Here is a 21,727-nt window from a genome sequence, read left to right as displayed (position 1 = left end):
AATGAAATGAAACATTATAAACATTTTTTAAAAACTGGGATAGGGGTACTCTGATAATTTTTAACAGTCAAGTCATCAAAGATGCAGAGATTTGATCATTCAAGGCTCCAGGATGAAATAACAGGTTTTATGCAATTACCGCCAGTCATTCACATGTTTAAGGACAGGAGAACAAATATCAATCTCCATATAAGATCTAGAAGTTTTGGAACATTATTCCCATGGGAACAGCTATTGAGGAAGATCTGTTATCTTCTCCTGGAATATTTTATCAAAGGTTTCAGCTTGGGCCACCATGAAGTAATTTTTCCAGTCTCCAGCAATGCCTGACAAACATAAGATAGAGAGTCAGATCAGATCTAGGGGTAGGTCTGAAGACCCCAATACATATCTTCCTGGATCTACTTCTTCTGTCTACTTGACATGGAAATTGTAGCTAATATAGCAGAATGACCAATGGTTCATTGGTAGGCTTTTTTTTTTTTTTTTTAAGGAATTATTTTTATTTATTTATTTATTTATGGCTGTGTTGGGTCTTCGTTTCTGTGCGAGGGCTTTCTCTAGTTGCGGCAAGCGGGGGCCACTCTTCACCGCGGTGCGCGGGCCTCTCACTGTCGCGGCCTCTCTTGCTGCGGAGCCCAAGCTCCAGACGCGCAGGCTCAGTAGTTGTGGCTCACGGGCCCAGTTGCTCCGTGGCATGTGGGATCTTCCCAGACCAGGGCTCGAACCCGTGTCCCCTGCATTGGCAGGTGGACTCTTAACTACTGCGCCACCAGGGAAGCCCCATTGGTAGGCTTTTATACTGCCTGGCAGTCATACCCATTGACACCTCTGCCTGCTTGGAAACAATTTCCTACATTCTCCTCTCCCCCAACTCATCTTGTATATAATTCATCAGCAATAATGCAGCCTCTATCTTCTGATACAACCAGTACTCTAGCCACTTTTTGCAACCTCTATTTCTACCACCTTGGTCCAAGCCAACGTCATTTCTCACCTGGGTTATTGTATTAGCCATCTAACTAGTCTCTCGGTTTTTGATCATTCTCCTTTATAAGTTACTCTTAGCATGACAGCCATATTGATCCCTTGAGAAGTTAAGCCAGATCGTGTCACTCCTGGTCAAATTCTCTAAGGACTTCTGTTTTCACTCAGTGAAAGTGCTTATGGCATCCTCTGTGGCTTCAGGTGATTTGGTCCCCTGTCATTTCTCTGACTTCATCTCCTATGACCATCCACTTTCTTGTTCCACTCCGTCACAGTGAGTCTTCTGATGCTGCCTCAGACATGCTAGGCGTTCCCCCACCTCAGACTACTTGCATTTTATGTTCCTTCTTCCTGGAATGCTATTCTCTCAGATATATCCATGTCTCTCTCATCTGTTTCTTCAAGTCTTTTCTCCAATGCAAACTTCTCAGTGATGGTCTCTGTCACCACCCAATTTAGAACTGTAAATCCCCATCCTTGCCGTATTTTACTTCATAACACTTATCATGTATGATATGCTATATGTATTTCCTCTGTGTACATGGGTATATGGTATGTATCTCCAATATATGTAAGTTTTAGAAATTCACAAATTTTTCTTTTTAAATTACCAAAGGCAGTGTTTTGAAGAGTCATAGACACATAGTAGGTACTCAAATATTTGTTGAAAGCACGACTAAAAGAATGAGGAATGTACTACTATTAACTCCATTTTACCGATGAGGAAAAAAAGACCTGGAGAAGTTACACTTAGAAATTGATGGATGTTGGGAATTCCCTAGCAGTTCAGAGGTTAGGACTCGGTGCTTTCACTGCCGTGGGCCCGGGTTCCATCCCTGGTTGGGGAACTAAGATCCTGTAAGCTGCATGGCACGGCCAAAAATCAAAACAAAACAAGAAAGAAATTGATGGATGTGGATTTGAAGCCAAAGATTTTGACTCCAGAAGCCATACTCTTAATTATATGATATTATTATCTTATATATCATATAAATTAATATGTATGTATCATATTAATATCTTAGCTAAATCAATATATAATTAAATTAATATATAACATATAACAATGATAATTATATACAAGTTAATAATATACGAATATAAATTATATCCTCTTACATGCACAGAAGTATTACAACAGAATGTTTAATAAGTAATTGACGCCCTATATACACTTTACTCTCATGTTCATCATTACGTTCATTATTAGAACAATTTTTCATATTATTGATTTCTTATGCTCTGTGTCATTCGTAACACACTTGATTCTTGGTAAGGCAGAAGCCAAAATCTCTGTAAATTCAATACTGTCACTCCCTATTAAACATCAGTCTAGATGAAAGAATCTAATATTTCTATGCAGGTGTCTCTGTAGTTCTAAATCCTACCCGTTTTCAAAATCCTACAAATCTTTCAGATGTTAATTTCTGTTTATGTCTCTCCTTATTCCTTCTCTCTTAAAAATCTCCCCGAGCTCTTGTGTATTCGTTTTCTAGGACTGCTGTAACAAGGTACCACAGACTGGGAGGCTTGAACAACAGAAATGCATTTCCTCACAGTTCCAGAGGACAGAAATCAGAGATTGAGGTGTTGACAGAGTTGGTTCCTTCTGAGAGCCCTGAGGGAAGGATCTGTTCCAGGCCTCTCTCCTTGGCGTATAGATGGCTGTCATCTTCCTTTGTCTTCACATCGCCTTCCCTCTGTATATCTCTATGTCCAAATTTCCACTTCTTACAAGGATACCAGTCATATTGGATTAGGGCCCACCCTAAAAAACTCATTTTGACTTAATTACCTCTTTAAAAACCTTATCTCCAAATATGGTTACATTCTGAGGTACTGGGGGTTAAAATTCCACATATGAATTTTGAGGAGATACAATTCATCCTATGAGACTCTGCCTTCTGGCCACCCCACCCCAATTCATGTCCTTCTCGTATGCAAAATACATTCACCCCGTCCCAAAAGCCCAGAAGTTTTAACCCATTCTAACATCAGCTCTAAGTCCAAAATCCCATATATGTGTGTGTGTATATATATATATATATATATATATATATATATATATATATATATATATATTATATCTATATCTATATCTATCTATCTATCTGTCTATCTATCTATCTATCTATCTATCTATAGTGTAAATCAAGCATGGGTGAGACTCGAGGTATGATTCATCTGAGGCAAGATTCCTCTCCAGCTGTGAACCTGTGAAACCAAACAAGCTGTCTGCTTCCAAGATACAATGGTAGGAAAGGCATATGGTAGATATTCCCATTCCAAAATGGAGAAATCAGAGAGAAGAAAAGGATCACGGGTCTCAGGCAAATCCAAAACCTAGCAGAGCAAGTTCCATTAGATTTTTTTTTGATTGTATTTTCTGTTTTATTATTATTATTATTATTTTTAATTTTAATTTTTTGGCTGCATTTGGTCTTTGTTGCTGCATGCAGGCTTCCTCTAATTGTGGCGAGTGGAGGCTTCTCTTGTTGCAGAGCACGGGCTCTAGGTGCGTGGGCTTCAGCAGTTGCAGCACGCAGGCTCAGTAGTTGTGGCGTGCGGGCTCTAGAGTGCAGGCTCAGTAATTGTGGCGTACTTGGGCTCAGTTGCTCCGCGGCATGTGGGATCTTCCCGGACCAGGGATTGAACCTGTGTCCCCTGCATTGGCAGATGGATTCTTAACCCCTGTGCCACCAGGGAAGTCCCCCATTAGATTGCAAGGATTGAGAATAAGCCTCTTTGTCTTGATGCTCTGACCTCCTGGCCCACTGGGGTGGTGGCCGCCTCTGCCCTGGGTAGCAGCCCTCACCTGCTTGAGGTCTTTTGAATCATTTAATTCCTTCCTTCCATGGATCACCATCCTGGATATATCTGAACTATAGGGTTCTGGGAAAATGGGCTCCTCCTACTCCATGCAGTATATACTGTTCATTCATCTTGAGCTCAAGGATATGGACATGATTAATTTTTCATCACAGGGGGCTTTACAATGTCTGATAACAAGACAGTCTCAGCTAAGTGAAAAGCCTCTCCTTCCTTTTTCTAGTTGAGTCATTCTTTACACATTTTGTTGTTGCTGTTGTTCAGGATATTTCTCTATGATAAATCACCAGTGGAGTAGCACCAACATGACCTTCCCCAATCCTGTCCTTATTTTCCAGCTCAATCACAGCTGGTGAGTTGGCAAGAGTAGTGGATTAATCTGGTTACTGCTTGTAGAATAGATATCTTTCATGTCAAATTCTGAGGAGAGAGAATTTGAATGACCTTGCATAAGACCGATGACCATGCCAGGTCTAATAAACTTTCTCCAAGTGCCTACAGACCACTCAGTACTATAATAAGAGACTCCCTGATCAGGGCTCATATGAGAAGTTCCCAAGTGATGAGCAATTCAAACAGTCCCTCCTTCCAATGGTTAGTGCCCTATTGTAAGCACAAGAATACCCTCTACATATTCTGATACATTTTGAAGGTAGAACATTTTCTTTTATCTTTTCTCAAAAGAATTCCATTCTCCTCTAAAAACTGAACCTCCAGGAGGGAAATATTGGACATATTGTTTTCTTTCATGACCTGGAAGGAACTGTTTCTGAAGACTGAGTTCAGTTCTTCTGGTTCTAGTTTCTTACCCAGGAACTGGCAGATCTTCTCTACCGTCCTTCTTGTGTCCTAGAAGAAGAGAAAATAGGAGAGATTATATGAAAGAGAAAGAACATAGAAAAGGAGATGAGAAGGAGGAAATAGCAGAATGAGGAGGAGGAGAGGGAAGAGGAAAAGAGAAAAAAATGTAGAGATGTGAGTAGGGATTGAGTTGGATGTGACCAGGAGGAAGAAATGGGAAAAGGTAAAGAAGGAGCACAAAGTATACAAAAGATGGAAAGATCATGATGGATTTCCCAGTATAGTTGAATTCAGGACAACTCAACACTAAAATACTGGGTTTTCTAAAGAGACTTTAGAAGGGCTTCTAGATGATTATGATGAGGATTAGGCAGGAGAGTTTCAGGGAGAACTTGACAAAGATTTAAGGAATCGATTTCAAATCATGGCTATGTGCTCAAATAATACTGTTTTCCATAACTAACATTTGAATAATACAAGAGACCTTACCGTATCTTCTTATTTATTATCTCAGTAATTAGTACTTGGCACATGATCCTGGGAGATTGTGATAAGAAAACAGATTCTATAACCAGAAGGGCTTTGCTTTGAATCAGAGACTTTCCTCTTAGAGCTATAATACTTTAATTTTTTTTCTTTTTTCCATGAGCCTTCCATATGATCTAACAAGAAAATACACAACTGTAAAAAAACAAAACAAAACAAAACAAAAATCCTAATAAAAACAAAAAAAAGGAAAAGAAACACAAAAATAAAAAAAGAACAAAAAAACACCAAAAAAAAGAAAAAAGAAGGAAAAAGAAAACAACAACAACAAAACAAACAAAACATGTAAAAAAACCAAAAAAAAAAAAAAAAAAAAAAAAAAAAAAAAAAAAAAAAAGAGAGAAAGAAAGAAAACACACAACTGTAGAGATTATTAGAGTAAAAGTTCATTTTGTGGCTTGAAAGCATAATTACAGGAAGGTATGGGACCATGTACCTGAGGTAGCTAAACTTGTTACAAAAGTCTCCTTGGTAAAAATGAAATTCATGTGGAGGCCATAGAGGATTGAACAGAAGTGGCCTGAAGAAGACGATGGAAAGTAATTTTTCTCAGATAGAAGCAAAAGCTGGTGTTTGTGTTATTTTCTCTTTTCTCCAAGATACCACTAATAGGTAAAGTTCTTCTTCCTATGGTTTCATCACCTTTATTGGTTTTGAACATCATAAGACAGCTTTTCCTGCCCATCCCTCGTCAGTCCAGTACTTGGCCTCAGAATAATCACACAGATTGATTTTATGACTTAATTTTTCTCTTATCAGTCAATCTGGTATGTCAGACAGTTGAACACATCTCTGTGTTCAACCAAACTTGCTTCTACCCATTCCTGTCTTCTTTCTCAGACCCCTCCTACCACTAGGTTATCAGCAGCATCATGCAACTTACCTCTAGAAATTATAGAACCAGTTGCCAGTGTGAGCACAAGCCATTGTACTCTGTCTCAGTGCATGGAAAAAGCCCTTTGGTTGTTGTAAGGTGAGATAAGGAAGAACACATGAAGAAAGAGAACATGGAGCTTAGGAAGTGTCAACCAGAATTAGGACAATGAAGACCAGGTCACTATTCTCACTCCTAATGACCATTCACAAGGCTAAACTTTGACTGAGAAGGTGGAAGAGAGACACAGAGGAATGGAGGGAAGTTAGAGGGAGTGAAGACAGTGGTGAGAGAGAGTGTGCTGAGTATAAGAACGATAGTTACCCATTTCATCTCTTCATAACTCCGTATCAGGAAGTTCTCCTTGCCTCTCATGGACATCCAGCCACAAGCACGGTTAAACCATGATCCATATGGCAGTGCATAGGGGGGAAGGCAGAAAGAGTGAGTGGATTACAAACTCTATGAAAGCAGGCATCCGTATATTATGGTCACTCTTGTGGGCACAATTGCCAGCACAATGCAGGGCACATTTGGTCTTGCTGTAAGTATTATCCAACATCATACATTTGCCCTTTAACAAGCCTAGTTCATTTGGAGCAGGTTTTGTACCCAGTTTTCAAGGGTCTCTAAGGAGATCTTGTCCAGAGAACCATGTGGCCTGAGGAGTTCTTGCTGCCTTTCATTTGTTCAGCATTTAGAATTTTTGGTTGCTAGGTATATTCTCATAGCACTTGTCTTTTCTTTTTTTTCTCCCCTCTCTCTTCTTGCCTTCATTGCTGCTGTTGTAATTATTATTCCTTTGGAAACTATCTGTCTTTCCTCTGGTTTAAGATTTTCTTTCCTTTTTTCTACCACAGCTTTCCTAGAGGCTAGGTGAAGATTTATTTGTAATAATTCTTTGTGAGGCTAGGTGTGGTTCTTCAAACGGAGATTTCATACATGAAGAAGTACTCACGCATGTTTCCTTGAAAATTGCTCTTCCCAGTATTTTATATTGTCTTCCTGGGAGGTAAATTTTCTCACTCTATCCTCCATATCTTAACTATTTTATACTTTTGAATGGCTGTCTATCATGCCCGAACCTTTCTTAACTCCAGATTGTAGTGGGAGTTTATTATCAGCTGAGAATTCTACTCAGTTAAGCTATCATTCAAGAATGAGCATAACATAAATATATTTTTAGCCAAAACATAGATCTAACTATGTGTGGTGGTGAATGGCTTAATTATCTTGATCTTGGTAATCATTACATAATTTATATGTATATCAAATAATCACTTTTAAATATATACAATTATATTTGTCAATTTTCTCAATAATGTTTAAAAATAACATTTTTGAATAATTATATTTAAAATTAAGAACAAGGCAAGTATTACCACTATCATCACTTCTATTTAATATTGTCTCAGAACCCTGGCCAATGAGATAAGAGAAAAAAGTAAAGACTATATATATATATATAATGAAGATAACAGTCTTTACTTAAAGGATATATTTATACTTCATAGAAAATCAAAGAGAACCTACAGGGAAGCAATTAGAGTTAAGAAGAGGGTTCATTCAGGTTGGTAAATACCCAATCAACATTCAAAGTTGGTTACATTCCCCCAAATCAGGCACAAACAACTGGGAAATATAATTTTAAGATGTCATCAACCTAAGAAGAAATGAAATACATCTAAAAAAGAGTTGCAGGCTTTTTATAGAAAAAACTTGTAAAAGATCATATAAGACATTAAAAAGGCTTTAGATGAAAGAAGAGATAAACAGTGTCTATAAATGAAGAGAGAAACTAAATAAAATATGCCAATCATCCACTAATTATTCTGTAAAATTATTAAAATGACAATCATAAAAACACTGACAATGAATGTCACAGAGTTGGAGTAATAGAAACTCTCATATACTATTTGCAGGAATATAAGTTGATCCAATCGTTCTGGAAAATAGTTTGATATTATCTTTTAAAATGGAAAATTCATATTCGCTTAGCAGTTCCACACTCAGGTATAAAAACCAGAAAGAAAGTCTGTACCACATGTACCAGAGAAACATTATTCTTAACAGCCCCCAAATTGAAACATTTCCTTTAATTCCTAACTTTGGACCTATAAAGTGTTGGGAGAAGCATTTGGCAAAAAACTAATGGCTTCAGCAATGTTTGCAAACAGCAATTACAGTTCATTCGTTTTGATTCTCCCCTTGGCCAAACCTAACTTAACATGCTGCTAGTATGGTCTTCCTTGAGAGGTGGGACCCAGAGCAGAGGACCATATAGGCTATGAGAACATGCTTGAGATCTTTTGCATAGAGAATTCTAGTGTTCAAGCTTCCCAGAACACGGGTGACGATCTTGAGTTGCAAGCTACAGGAGTCCTACAGATTCCTTACATTGCTGGGGAGGAAATGTGTCCAGAGCAGGGGACCCCCTAAGGCTTTTTTTTTTTAATAAATAAATCTGTGTATATATTAATACACAACTACTCTCTATATATAATGAGATTTTTTTCCCATTTACCAACAATATTGGACCGCAATATTCTTTTGTAATATTGTGATGTATACTAAATATATATTTTAGTCTCTGTCGTTGGCTCCTGGCTCACAACTCCCCAAACCCTTAGAATTTCCTGATCCATAATAGCAATGGGAGCGTCTTTTGTTATAGTATTTGGTCTTTTGTCCTCAGTTTTCTAAATTTCTTCAGAGCCATAAAGGTGAAATTTCTCCAGAGCCATAAAGGTGAAATGGGTGTCTTGATATTCATAATAAACCCCTTTCAACCACAACGGACTTCATGTTAATGAGGTGGCTTTAACTGACTTTGTTAACGAGATGACTTTTGGAAATCCTCTAAAGATGGGGGCACTGGTTGCCTGGGAAACCAACCCTGATTAGAAGGCTGGAACTTTCTGCCCCACACCTTGAATTCTGGGGAGGGGAGAGGGGCTGGAGGTTGAGTCAATCACCAGTGGGCAATGCTTTAATCAATTATGCTTATTGGGGGGGCTCAGAGAGCTTCTATGTTGGTGAACCAGGACACAGCCAAAGGCTGCCTAGCCACGTCCAAACTCTTGAGTACAGAAGCTCTTTTGTTTGGGTCCTATGTACCTCTCCATCCAGCTGTTGATTTTCTTTAATATCCTTTGTAATAAACTGGTAATCTAGTAAGTGAACTGGTTTCCTGAGTTCTATGAGCCACTAGTAAATTAATCAAACCCAAGCAGGGGTGTCATGGGAACCTCTGATTTATATCCAGTTGGTCAGAAGCACAGACAACCTGGGTTTGTGACTGGCATCTGAAGTAAGGACAGTCTTGTGGGACTGAGCCCTTAACCTGCGGAATCTGATGCTTTCTCTGGGTAGATAGTATCAGAATTGGGTTGAATTGTAGGACACCCAGCTTGTGTCGGGAGAAATGTGGGGAAAATAAAACGCATACCACATATCAGAATTGGTGTCAGGATTTTATCCTACCTTGGAAAAGAAGCTTTCTGTATTTGTATCTATGCTTCAGTTCTTCTCTCCTAGAAAAACATTCTCACTTTCTCTATATCTTGTGTTCTCAGCTCATCTATCACAATTTGCTCAAACATGGGCCAAAGGCACTTGACCTTGATATGAAATTTATAACTTCCCCTTTTACAATGGAAATGTTTTTTGAACAGATTTTTGAAAAGATATAACAGGGAATTCCCTGGAAGTCCAGTGGTTAGGAATGGCGCTTTCACTGTGATGGCCTGGGTTCAATCCCTGGTCAGGGAACTAAGGTCTGGGACCAGCTGGTATCTGTGAATCATCCTTGAAGTTCATGCTGGAATCATCCATGTAGACAAAAGGGTCTGTCTGGGAATTCTCTTGGGCTATTTTGTTCATCAGGGGTGCTGACATCTGGCAAGGAAAGCCTGTCATGAATTCCCTTGGAGTGCCCATTTTCCAGCCCTCTTGATGTGTCTCTCTGGAAATGCAGTTCCTTTAGTGTCCTAAGGCTTTGTTATCATGTATAATCCAGAACTCTGCTACAAGACCCAAGGTCCAGAGCAGACACTCTGTTGCTTGGGTCTAAGGTCCATATTTCCTGGGACTTAAATTTCCAAGATTTCTTCATTGGTATGTGGAAGAGGGTTAAAATCGACTTTCTGCAGGGCTATAGACAAGTCAGGATATTGGTATTAGTTGATAGCAATAAAGACTTTGGTATTGGTAGTTCTTGATTGGATAAGAAATAGGCCCGTGTGGGATTTTTAGGGCACAAATAAGCAAGATATTGGGACAGTGGTAAGGTTTACAGGATATGTCTTCATCCCCCACCACTATTGATTGGACTTTCCTGGATTCCTGGTGACGGCTGAAGCACAATCCAGTCTACTTTATACACCAAATGGCAAGATCAAATATAGCATTGAAGGGGGGGTGTTCTCTTCATGTCTGGGTTTCCATCATGTAGTTTAACTGCTGCTCTTTTTCTGAAAGAGTAGCTTGACGCTAAGCAGTAGATAGGGCTGAAAAGTTCACCCAGGATCAGTTCAATAAGAAATATGACCTCCAACTTTTGAAGATTGGACTTCAGTGCTGGGCAAAAAAAGTCAGGGAACGTGAACTGTTCAATATAGAACAGATGATTGCAACATAGCCTAGAAGGGTCAAAGAACATGCAGATGAGGACACCAATAAAGATTCTGTAATGTTACTCTAGGTGAGAAGTAACAGTGGCTCTGGTTAATAAAGCACCGATGGAAGGGGTGGAAAATAAATACTCATTAACAAAGGTGTATTAGCTGGTTACTATGTGGCAAGCACCACTCTAGTGCAGGGAGTCAACAATGAACAACTCAAAGAACTTACAGTTTAGTGGGGAGACACATGGAATAAACAAATAAATAGAATACATACTCATTGGTGATGAGTACTAAGGGGGAAAAAAAGATAAAACGATAGAGATGGGGAGAGATGCTATTTTATATAGTGTTGAAAAGGGTGACTTCCCTAAATACAAGACCAGAATGAAGATATTAGTCAGGGTTGTGGGACTTGGATAATAATTAGATAAAGGAAAGTGGTGAGGGCATGAGGGATGGGAAAAAGATGACACTTGTTAAATGTCAGAATCATGGTAGCCCTTGGGTTAGGAGTGGTTCTATTTGTCGAATAAGTTAAACCTGCAATAGGAGAAGTTTGAGATATGGGGGGAAATGTGTTCAATTTTGAGCATATTGAATTAGAGTTATTGACGGCTCTCTCCAGTTAAGATGTCCATGAGCTGTTAGAGAAACAGGTCTGAAGCCAGGGAGATATATCACAGCTGAGATATCAGACTCATCACATAGTTTTGAGAAACACTGCAAAATTTCAAGTATCTGAGAATGCCTAGAAATTCTACATAATTAAAAGTATAGAGATCCTACGGCAATGCATACATTTTGAGACAGAGAGGACAAGAGAATTAAGGGAGTTTTAGAAAGATACATCTGAAAAATGGTGGAAAGTCAGGACTGTATTGTCCAGGAAGCCAATGAAAGCTGACTTTCAGAAAGCCACAAATTAGGAGAGTAGAGGAGAAGAATATGAGCGCTCTGTGTTAGTATTAGAGAGGTCCTGGAGACTCAGAAAATAGCTAGGATAGTTTCTGATGGGGCAAGCATAAAGGTTGGCTGAGGTTCTGCTGCTTTGCAAGATAGTTATGTGGACTTGGAAAATTTGGGTTCCAAGGTGATGGAGCCTTATAACCACGCGTTGGTGAGATGTAGAGACATCAAGTTGGGTTAAAAAAAAAAGAAAAAAGAGGTCTGATAAAGCAGTCTGGTAACCCCAGCTTCCATATTTTATATTCACTCACCATTTGCTTGGATGAACCATTCAAAATATTGTTCCAGGGACTCTGGTCTCCTAACAAATGTTGCAATCCTCCAGAAAAAATAACCAGACACAAAAAACATCTCTGGGATTTCTTTTTTTTTTTTTTTTTTTTTAATAAGAGGAATTTTCCCATTCATTTTTTTTAATTAATAGCTACTTTATTTATTTAATTAATTAATTTATTTATGGCTGTGTTGGGTCTTCGTTTCTGTGCAAGGGCTTTCTCTAGTTGCAGCAAGCGGGGGCCACTCTTCATCGCGGTGCGCGGGCCTTTCACTATCGCGGCCCCTCCCGTTGCGGGGCACAGGCTCCAGACGCGCAGGCTCAGTAGTTGTGGCTCACGGGCCCAGCTGCTCCGCGGCATGTGGGATCTTCCCAGACCAGGGCTCGAACCCGTGTTCCCTGCACCAGCAGGCAGACTCTCAACCACTGCGCCACCAGGGAAGCCCATCTCTGGGATTTCTGATGAGGTAAATCACCTTAAAGAGAAAAATAGGACAATGGAAAATCAATACAGTCATTTTCCAACCTTCTTGATCTTCATAAAAATGGAGAAAAAGCCAATTCCTAGAAAATGCCCTTTAAATATCAATGGATTATTTTAATAAATTAGTTATTGCATTCATTAATCAAATATGTATTTTAAATTTCCTACGAACCAGTCACTGGGATGATACTAAGGATATGACAAAGGAAGAGAAAAATATTGTCTTTTCCCTCTGGGATATTATAGTCTACTTATAATGGGAAACACTGGAAGATTTTAATATGTGAGTGCTATTATATTTGTGTACTATAGTTTAAAGATTACTAATAGGAGAATACATTAACAAATTATGCTATCCTTATAGATACACAGCAATATATATCCATACATACACACAACATCATGAATGAATCTCATGGACCTTATTGTTGGGGGAGATCATGGAGGTTTGACCCATTGAGCCATTGACCCGTGAGCTGGACCTAGGCAATTGGAGGCACCTTACCCCTGCCCCCGTCCTTGGAATGCGTGTTCCACTTGCCTTCCCTGCACTAGAAGCTGCCTAAAGATATAGCCTTGAGATAGCAATGTGGTGTTGAAACCATCTGGATTGTGTACATGACTCAAGCCAGGTAAAGTCTATATAAACTTTTAAGATTGGGGGAGCAGGTGCAGAAACCAACCCGTCTTGTGGCTGCCTAAGACCTGCCTCATAAGTAAGTTCTCTTGCTTATTAAACCTGCCACCTACCAATCTGGAACGGTCTGCCTCTTTCTTTGATCTCTTCCTGCCCTCTGCATATGCGGTCCAGTTTCAGATTACACCCAGCAAGCTCCTGAGGAGGTTGTGCACCAACAACTATGTTGAGTGAAAGAATTCAGATGTTCATATGGCATGAATCTATGTATATGAAGCTCAAGAACAAGCAAAACTAATCTATAGAGTTAAAAGTCAGGAGAGGGACTTCCCTGGTGGTCCAGTGGTTAAGACTTGGCCTTCCAATGCAGGGGGCAAGGGTTCAATCTCTGGTCGGGGAACTAAGATCCCACATGCCTTGCGGCCAAAAAAACAAAACATAAAACAGAAGCATATTGTAACAAATTCAATAAAGACTTTAAAAATAGTCCACATCAAAATAAAAATCTTAAAAAAAAAAAAAGTCAGGGGAGTGGTTACCTCTGTGGGTGGGCATTGATCGGGGAGGAGCATGAGGAAACATTCTGGGGGAGTAGAAATGCTCTAAATCTGGATCTGAAAGGTAGTCACCTAGTTATGTACATATGTAAAGATTCAACAAGCTAATACTTAAGATTAGTGCACATATACAGTCACACACACATACACAGGCAAGAATGCCTGGCATTTGAATATCTGAGTTATACTCTGGATTCTGCATCAGCTTTCTTTGTAACATTATTCTAGGCCCCATCTCTCTCTAGGCCTCATTTTCACCATGCAGGCATTTAACAAACACCAATAAGTCACACGTCAATAAGTGTATTATAAATAATCTTGGAAAGTGATGGGTTAAAAAAAAAAAACTTAATTGTGCTGTGACACACTGTAAAGTTTCCAAAGGGTTGAATATTATTCTGTTTCACATTTATTTTTTAAAATTGAAGTATAGTTGATTTACAATATTATATTAGCTTCAGGCGTACAACATAGTTGTTCAATAGTTTTATAGATTATATTTCATTTAAAATCATTAAAAAATAATGGCTAAGACTTCCCTAGTGGTTGAGACTTCACCTTCCAATGAGGGGGTGCGGGTTGGATCCCTGGTCAGGGAGCTAGGATCCCACATGCCTCATGGCCAAAGGGCCAAAGCATAAAACAGAAGCAATATTGTAACAAATTCAATAAAGACTTTAAAAAAAAGTCCACATTAAAAAAAGAAGTCCAGAAAGAAAAATTAATGGCTATACTTCCTTGTGCTGTACAATGTATCCTTGTTGCTTCACAATCTAATTTAAGCATAAAACATTAAAAAAAAATCACAAACCAATTAGCACCTTCCAGGAAATCATGTTTCTAAAAACAATCTGAGATATGCTAGATCCTGGATATTCATGGTCCCTTCTGGGCATCATCTGTCAGCCCCCTGAGAGAGCCATGTGGCTGTTAAGCTCAATAGACAGCTGTATATAGAAAGACATAGTGGTTAGAAAAACCGGCCATGGGCTTCCCTGGTGGCACAGTGGTTAAGAATCTGCCTGCCATTGCAGGGGACACGGGTTCGAGCCCTGGTCTGGGAAGATCCCACATGCCACGGAGCAACTGGGCCCGTGGGCCACAGTTACTGAGCCTGCGCGTCTGGAGCCTGTGCTCCGCAACAAGAGAGGCCGCGGCGGTGAGAAGCCCGCGCACCGCGATGAAGAGTGGCCCCCGCTTGTCGCAACTAGAGAAAGCCCTCGCGCAGAAACGAAGACCCACACAGCCAAAAATAAAATAAAAATAAATAAATTAAAAAAAACAAAAACAACACAAAACTTAACTCACAAGTTTTCAGTCGTGCGTTTTTCTTCAGTTGAGAGTTCCAATGGATAGCGCTGAGTGTGTGATATTCAAGCAAACGCTAATTTATTCTTTTATCCTATCAAGGAAATTGTGCAAGGAAATGCCACACATGTGCTTCAGAGGTGGAGGTATGAAACAGATTCAGTCCCTGATCTCCCTGAACTTCTGAGGGGGACAGGTGAGAATGCAGGTCATTTCAAAGTAGCAGGTGAAAACATTGAAGAGGCTGAGGAAGGCCTCAGGGGCGTCCCTCGCCCAAGCCTTGTGAGAGAGGTGCCAGGGCTAGAGCAAGCCTTAGACCTCAGTCTGGGCATTGTGGACATTTTGGCCCAGATCATTCTTTGTTGTGCAGGCGGTCCTGTGTACCTATAGCATGCTTAGCAGTAGTCCTCGCCTCTACCCACTAGGTGGCAGTAGCACCCCTTCCCCAGTTATGACAACCAAGAATGTTCCACATGGCCCCTGGTAGAGAATCAGTGTCTTCGAGGAAGGGATGTGAAAGCTGATATTCTCAAGAATAAGGACAAGTTACCCAGGCAAAGAGGGTGAGCGCCTCTCTGAGGCAGAGAGAAAGGACAGACTATCACCTGGAAGTATATTTATAATAGATGCCATCTTCCAAATGGACACATATTTCCATCTTTCACGTTCATTATTCTGAATCCTAAAAGCAAGAACATACTGCAATTGCAATAGCAATAATATAAACAACAACAGCAACAATAGCTGGTGTATTTGAGGTCTTCATGCTATTGATTACTAGCCCTCAGTAAGAGAAGGGAGTGGATTTACACATTGGCTGTCTGAATCCAGAATGCGTGCTCTTAATTACAACACTGTAATTATCAGTTTGATCCAACAGGAAAAAAGATAAAGTAACGCATCCTCAGTCACAGAGTTAGAAAGTGACCAAGTTGTGATTCAAAATCTAGTGGGTTTAGATCCCCGTGCTGACTCGTAACTCTGCGAGTGGAATCAGAACACTTCAATGGTAAAAGATCATGTTTGCAAAGGAACAAGTGACCGTAGGCCGCACCCCGAGGCATGCGGAACTTCCCCAAGAGGGATGGAACCCGCCGCGCCTGCAGTGGAAGCACGACGTCTTAACCACCGGACCGCTAGGGAAGTCCAACCCTGGGATATTTTACAATACTTACTAGTTTAGGAATCAGACAATGTCTTAAATGTCCTTCGATTGTGGAATCAAAGTTGTCAGTGTCCTGCTTATTCATTGGTGCATAACAAACCACCCCCAAACTCACCTTGGAAAAGAGGTTGGCAAATGTTTTTTGAGAAGGACCAGATAGCACTTGTTTTCAGCTTTGAGGGTTATAAAGTTTCCGTTGCTACTACTCACCTCTGCCATTGTAGCACGAAAGCACCACAGACAATACATAAATGAGTAAGTGTGGCTGTGTTACCCCAAAAGTTTACTTACAAAAACAAGTCATGGGCCAGATTTGGTTCACAGACTGTTGTTTGCTGACTCCCGGCTTTGAATGCAATCCCATGCTTCTGGGGGTTCACTGGGCTCAACTAAGTGGTTCTCATTTGGAGTCTGTCATCCTGCTGCAGCCAGACGAAACCTGGGCTGCAGTCATCCGAAGTTTCTTCACTTGCATATCTAGCACCAGGTGGCTGGGATAGCTTGTGCCTAGTTGGGCATCTCTCTCTCTCAAAGATGCCTCTCCACGTGGCTAGCTTGGGCTTCCTCACAGCATGGCGGTCCTGCAGACAGTCAGGCGTTTTAGTGACTGGCTTTACCCAGGGAGAATGTTCCAAGAGACTCAGGTGGAACTTTCAATGCTTCTTGTGATCTGACCTTAGAAATCCCAATCATCTCTTCAGCCTTATTCTGTTGGTTAAAACCTAGTCGTGGACCCAGCACAGACTTGGGAGGAAGGGACTACACAAAGGAATAAATGCTGGGATGTATGGTTCTCTGGGCACCATCTTTGGCAATGAGCCAGCCGTTTGCTTTTTGAGATAACTTGCTGATTTCCAGATGCTGATATTCTTGTGGCTCAATAAAGATCACACAAACTCAGATTTAATAAGGCCAGGATATAAATATATACCCTTATGTGATCACTGCTTATAGCAGAAGGTTTTATACCTTCCTTCAGGTAAATTGTTTACTCCAGAAATCTGAATAGGGTGTTATTGATAAAAATTCACTTGGCTGTGAGGACACTAGTTATTTGATGTTTTTCTCAACACTTAATATTGAAGCCCTCAAGGAATGAAGAGTTGATAGACATGGAGAGAAAGAAACATTTATTCTGGATAATATGTGCGCATTATGGGGGTGTGTGTTAAGCCCTAGCCAGGCTAGGTTCAGACAACTCATGGGTCAGCCTCAGGCCCTGGAGCATGGATTTTTCACTCCACACTTTCATCTGTACTCTATCCTAGGTCAGGAGTCCCTGACACTTGTGGTCCAAACTCCACATACGGGCATGTTCCCTTTACAGCAGGGAGTTTCACATTTGGGATTCTGCTAAATATGTTTGCTTCTACTTTCTACAAGCTGATAAGGAACTATTATCAGGGCATATTGTCATCTAGTTCCCTTCCTCCATGCCTATTGCTCTTTCTGATCCAATAAATAGCATATTTGGGCAGGGCATTCTTACCTGCCTCTACAGTCCAAGCCTGGACATTGTACTCTCTCTCTCTCTCTCTCTCATCTGCTATAGACGCTCGATCTGGATTTGCGGGAGGAGAGAACACAAGTTTCACATAAATTCCATGTCTCAGCCTTTAGTTCTGGCTTCATTTGCTAGAGCAGTCCTGCATCTCTGAGACTTTCAGTAATGGTCCTGGTATCAATGAAAGTGGTACATTTTTCATGTGCCTCCTGACCCTTGTGCACATAACTCCATTGTAGAAGAAAACAGACCCAGTGGTAGGAGTTAAGAACTGGCATTGCCTGGCATTTAGTAACCATTCAATAATGAGGAGTTGCTTTTATAGATGACTCCTATTTCAGTCTCCCATCCCCAGGAAGCACATCCCCTCCAGCTGCCTGGGTAGCGCCTACCCCTTCACAAGGGGAGGGGACAATATGCCCTGTTTCAATCCAGGGTTCCTAATTCATGGGATTTCTTGCAAGAAGCCATAAAAGCATAGACTAGATGAGACAAACAGAATAACTATAGTTTGTTTACCTGACTCTTGACAAGTCAACAGGTGAAGCCAAAGATCAGGGATGCCCAGAACTCACTCCTCAATCCCCCCAATGTCTATTCAGTTTTATGTGTTCTTACTGAACTATTGGTACTAACTTAAGTCCTTTAATTTCTACCAGTTGACCCTGAAAATGTCAGTGATGGTTAGCTAGTCTTATGTGTCAACTTAGCTTGGCTATAGGATCCAGGTGTTTAATCAAATGCTAGTTGAGGTGTTGCTACAAAGGCATTTTGTAGATGTGATTAACATCTATAATCAGCTGACTTTCAGTAAAGGAGATAACCCTTGATAACATAGGTAAGCCTGATCTAATCAGTTGGAGGACGTAAGGGCAAAAACAGGTTTCTTGGAGAAACCTCAAGACTCAAGATTGTGGCATCAAATCCTCCCGGAGTTTCCAACTTTCTGACCTGCCCTACAGATTTTGGACTTGCTAGCCAAATTGCACGAGCCGATTCTTTAACATCATTCAATCAGTCAATCAATCAGTCAATCTCTTATTATTGATACATGAGCCAATTTCTTAAATTGCATGAGCCAATTCCTTAAAATCAATTAATCAATCAGTCAATCTCTTGTTGGTTCTGCTTCTCTGGAGAACCCTGATACACTGCCCCTCACCTTATGCCACAGATTACCCCTCGGATCCTTTCATTTATCTAACATTCCATGAATGATCTGAACACTTACTATATGTTGGGTCCTATTTGGTCCAATGATTTCCCCTCACCATTTAGGTTTAGACTCAACTCAAGACATGCCACAGTGTCTGGGTCTCCCTGGTGGAGATCTAAAATTCCAGGTTATTGATGCCAGGAAGGGAGCTCGATAACCAGCAAATTCTCAACACAGAATTCAGAACTTCTCTCCAGTTCTGTATAATCCTCTAGGCACAAACATGAACACTTTTTGACATAACTGTACTTTCAAGATTAAGTGCTCAACCAATGAAGTCTCTTAATATTATCATGATCTCTAATCTTAATCTCTTAATACTTTCATTATTAGACATTCTAAACACAATTCTCTCCTTAATCAGAGCCCTGTCTCTGAACTTTATCTCATCCCTAACCCAGTGTCTCAAACTTTATCATACCCTCGTGCATTGTTGGAAGGAATGCAAATTGGTACAGACATTGAAAACAGTATGGCGGCTCCTCAGAAAATTACAAACTGAACCACCATATAATCCAGCAACCCCACTTCTTGGTATTCATCCAAAGGAAATGAAATCATGATCTCGAAGAGATAGCCACTCCCCCATGTTCTTTGCAGCATTACTCGCGGTAGCCAAGACATGGAAATAACCCTGGTGACCTTGTTGAAACACAGGTTGCTGAGCTCCATCTCCAGAGTTTCTGACTCAGTAGGTACAAATGGGGCCCCAGAGTTTGCATGTCCAACAAGTGCCCCAGTGATACTGATTCTGCTGGTTCCCTTCGAGACCCACTAGCTTTTGATATTCCCTGTGGCCAACCCAACAGGGGACCTGTGGAAGGGAAAGAAAAAAACAAAACAAAACATGGGGTTTGAGTAAGAGAAAAGTTAAGTTGAAGTCCCAATTACAGAATTCCAGGTATACCAGGCGGAAGGTGATTTTTTTTTTTAATTTATTTTTTTGGCTGCTTTGGGTCTTCGTTGCTGCACACGGGCTTTCTCTATTGCGGTGAGCGGGGGCTACTCTTCGTTGCAGTGCGCAGGCTTCAGTAGATGCAGCATGCGGGCTCAGTTGTGGCACGCGGGCTCAGTAGTTGTGGCTCGCGGGCTCAGTTGTGGCACGCAGGCTCAGTAGTTGTGGTGCACCGGCTTAGTTGCTCCGCAGCATGTGGGATCTTCCTGGACCAGGGATTGAATCCCTACCCCCTGCATTGGCAGGTGGATTCTTAACCACTGCGCCACCAGGGAAGTCCAGAGGTGGTTTCTTCTATTCTGCTGTGAGGCATGTGCAGAAAGACCTGAGCAGTTGTGAAGTCAGCAGGAAAATGGGTTCGTTAAAGCAGAACGATGTGAAATTTCCTTGGGTCACATCCAAGAAATGAATTCTAGGATGGATCCAAAATCAAATGTATAAAATGAAGTATGAGTGAGAAAACAAACACCAAGGTTTGCTGTCTTAGCAATGCTTTCTATATTAAGGAACTATCATTATCCGTATTTTAGATTTAGAGAAATGGGAGCTCAGAGTGGTTAAGAGTTTATCATGTATAAAGAAGATGTGGCACATATATACAATGGAATATTACTCAGCCATAAAAAGAAACGAAATTGAGTTATCTGTAGTGAGGTCGATGGACCTAGAGTCTGTCATACAGAGTGAAGTAAGTCAGAAAGAGAAAAACAAATACCGTATGCTAACACATATATATGGAATCTAAAAAAAAAAAAATTGGTTCTAAAGAAACTAGAAGCAGGACAGGAATAAAGACACAGACATAAAGAATGGACTTGAGGACATGGGGAGAGGGAAGGGTAAGCTGGGACAAAGTGAGAGAGTGGCATGGACGTATATACACTACCAAATGTAAAATAGGTAGCTAGTGGGAAGCAGCCGCATAGCACAGGGAGATCAGCTCGGTGCTTTGTGACCACCTAGAGGGGTGGGATAGGGAGGGTGGGAGGGAGATGCAAGAGGGAGGAGATATGGGGATATATGTATACATATAGCTGATTCACTCTGTTATACAGCGGAAACTAACACACCATTGTAAAGCAATTATACTCCAATAAAGATGTTTAAAAAAAAAAAAGAGTTTATCATGTAGCCGCTAAGTGGCAGAGCTGAGATAGGAACGCTGGCAGTTTCTTTCCAGAGTCTGTGCTTGAGCAGGTTGAATAGTGGTCCCCAAAGGTACAGCCATGTCCTAACTTCTGGAACCTATGAATGTGACCTTACCTGGAAAAACGTTTTTTGCCGATGTAATAAAGTTAAAGATTCCAAGATGAGATAGATCATCCTGGCTTACCCAAGTGTGCCCTAAATCCAATGACAAGTGCCTTTATGAGAGACAGAATAGGAGAAGACTCAGGATTAGGGCTAGGGTTAAGGTTAGGGTTAGAGTTAGGGTTAAAGTTAGGGTTAGGGTTAGAAGGCCATGTGAAGGTGGAGATAAAGATTAGATTGATGCAGCCACAAGCCCAGGAACACCTGGGGCCACCAGAAGCTGGAAGAGGCAAGGAAGGATCCTCCTCTAGAGTTCTGGAGAGACATGTTCCTGCTAACATCCTGATTTTGGGCTTCTGGCCTCCAGAACTGTGAGAGAATACATTTCTATTGTTTCAAGCCACCAAGTTTGTGGTAATTCACTATGGCAGCCCCAGGAGACTAATACAGAGCTCTTTGATTCCGTGCTACACTGCTCTTTCCAGGGCCACATGAGTCTTCCCTATAAGATGATCCCATCAATTCCATTGTGCAAAGCTGAAGCTGTCTCACATCATTCAGAATCTCACCCATCTCAGGTGAGGTCTAGGATTCCAGGCCATTTACGATGCCAGGAAGGGAGGACAGACTCCAGAAACACGAAGTTCTTGACACAGAATTTAGAACTTCTCTCCTATTCTGTATGATCTCTAGCCACATATATACCGTACAAAAATGAACACACAATACTGTTGCATTTGAAAGAAAT

General features: G+C 40.8%; 1 protein-coding gene across 1 annotated transcript; it reads right to left on the bottom strand.

Moving 5' to 3' along the window:
• Positions 1–213: 213 nt before the first annotated feature.
• On the bottom strand, positions 214–16,272 carry SULT2A1 (sulfotransferase family 2A member 1). The gene is given in 6 exon segments (XM_036834065.1): positions 214–328; positions 4,490–4,665; positions 6,362–6,456; positions 11,880–11,975; positions 12,348–12,378; positions 16,264–16,272. Coding segments are annotated over 6 exon segments (522 nt in total).
• Between the last annotated feature and the right edge of the window lie 5,455 nt (positions 16,273–21,727).

This window comes from Balaenoptera musculus, chromosome 19, assembly GCF_009873245.2.
Source record: "Balaenoptera musculus isolate JJ_BM4_2016_0621 chromosome 19, mBalMus1.pri.v3, whole genome shotgun sequence".
Lineage (NCBI taxonomy): Eukaryota > Metazoa > Chordata > Mammalia > Artiodactyla > Balaenopteridae > Balaenoptera > Balaenoptera musculus.
This window is presented reverse-complemented; position numbering and strand designations above follow the sequence as displayed.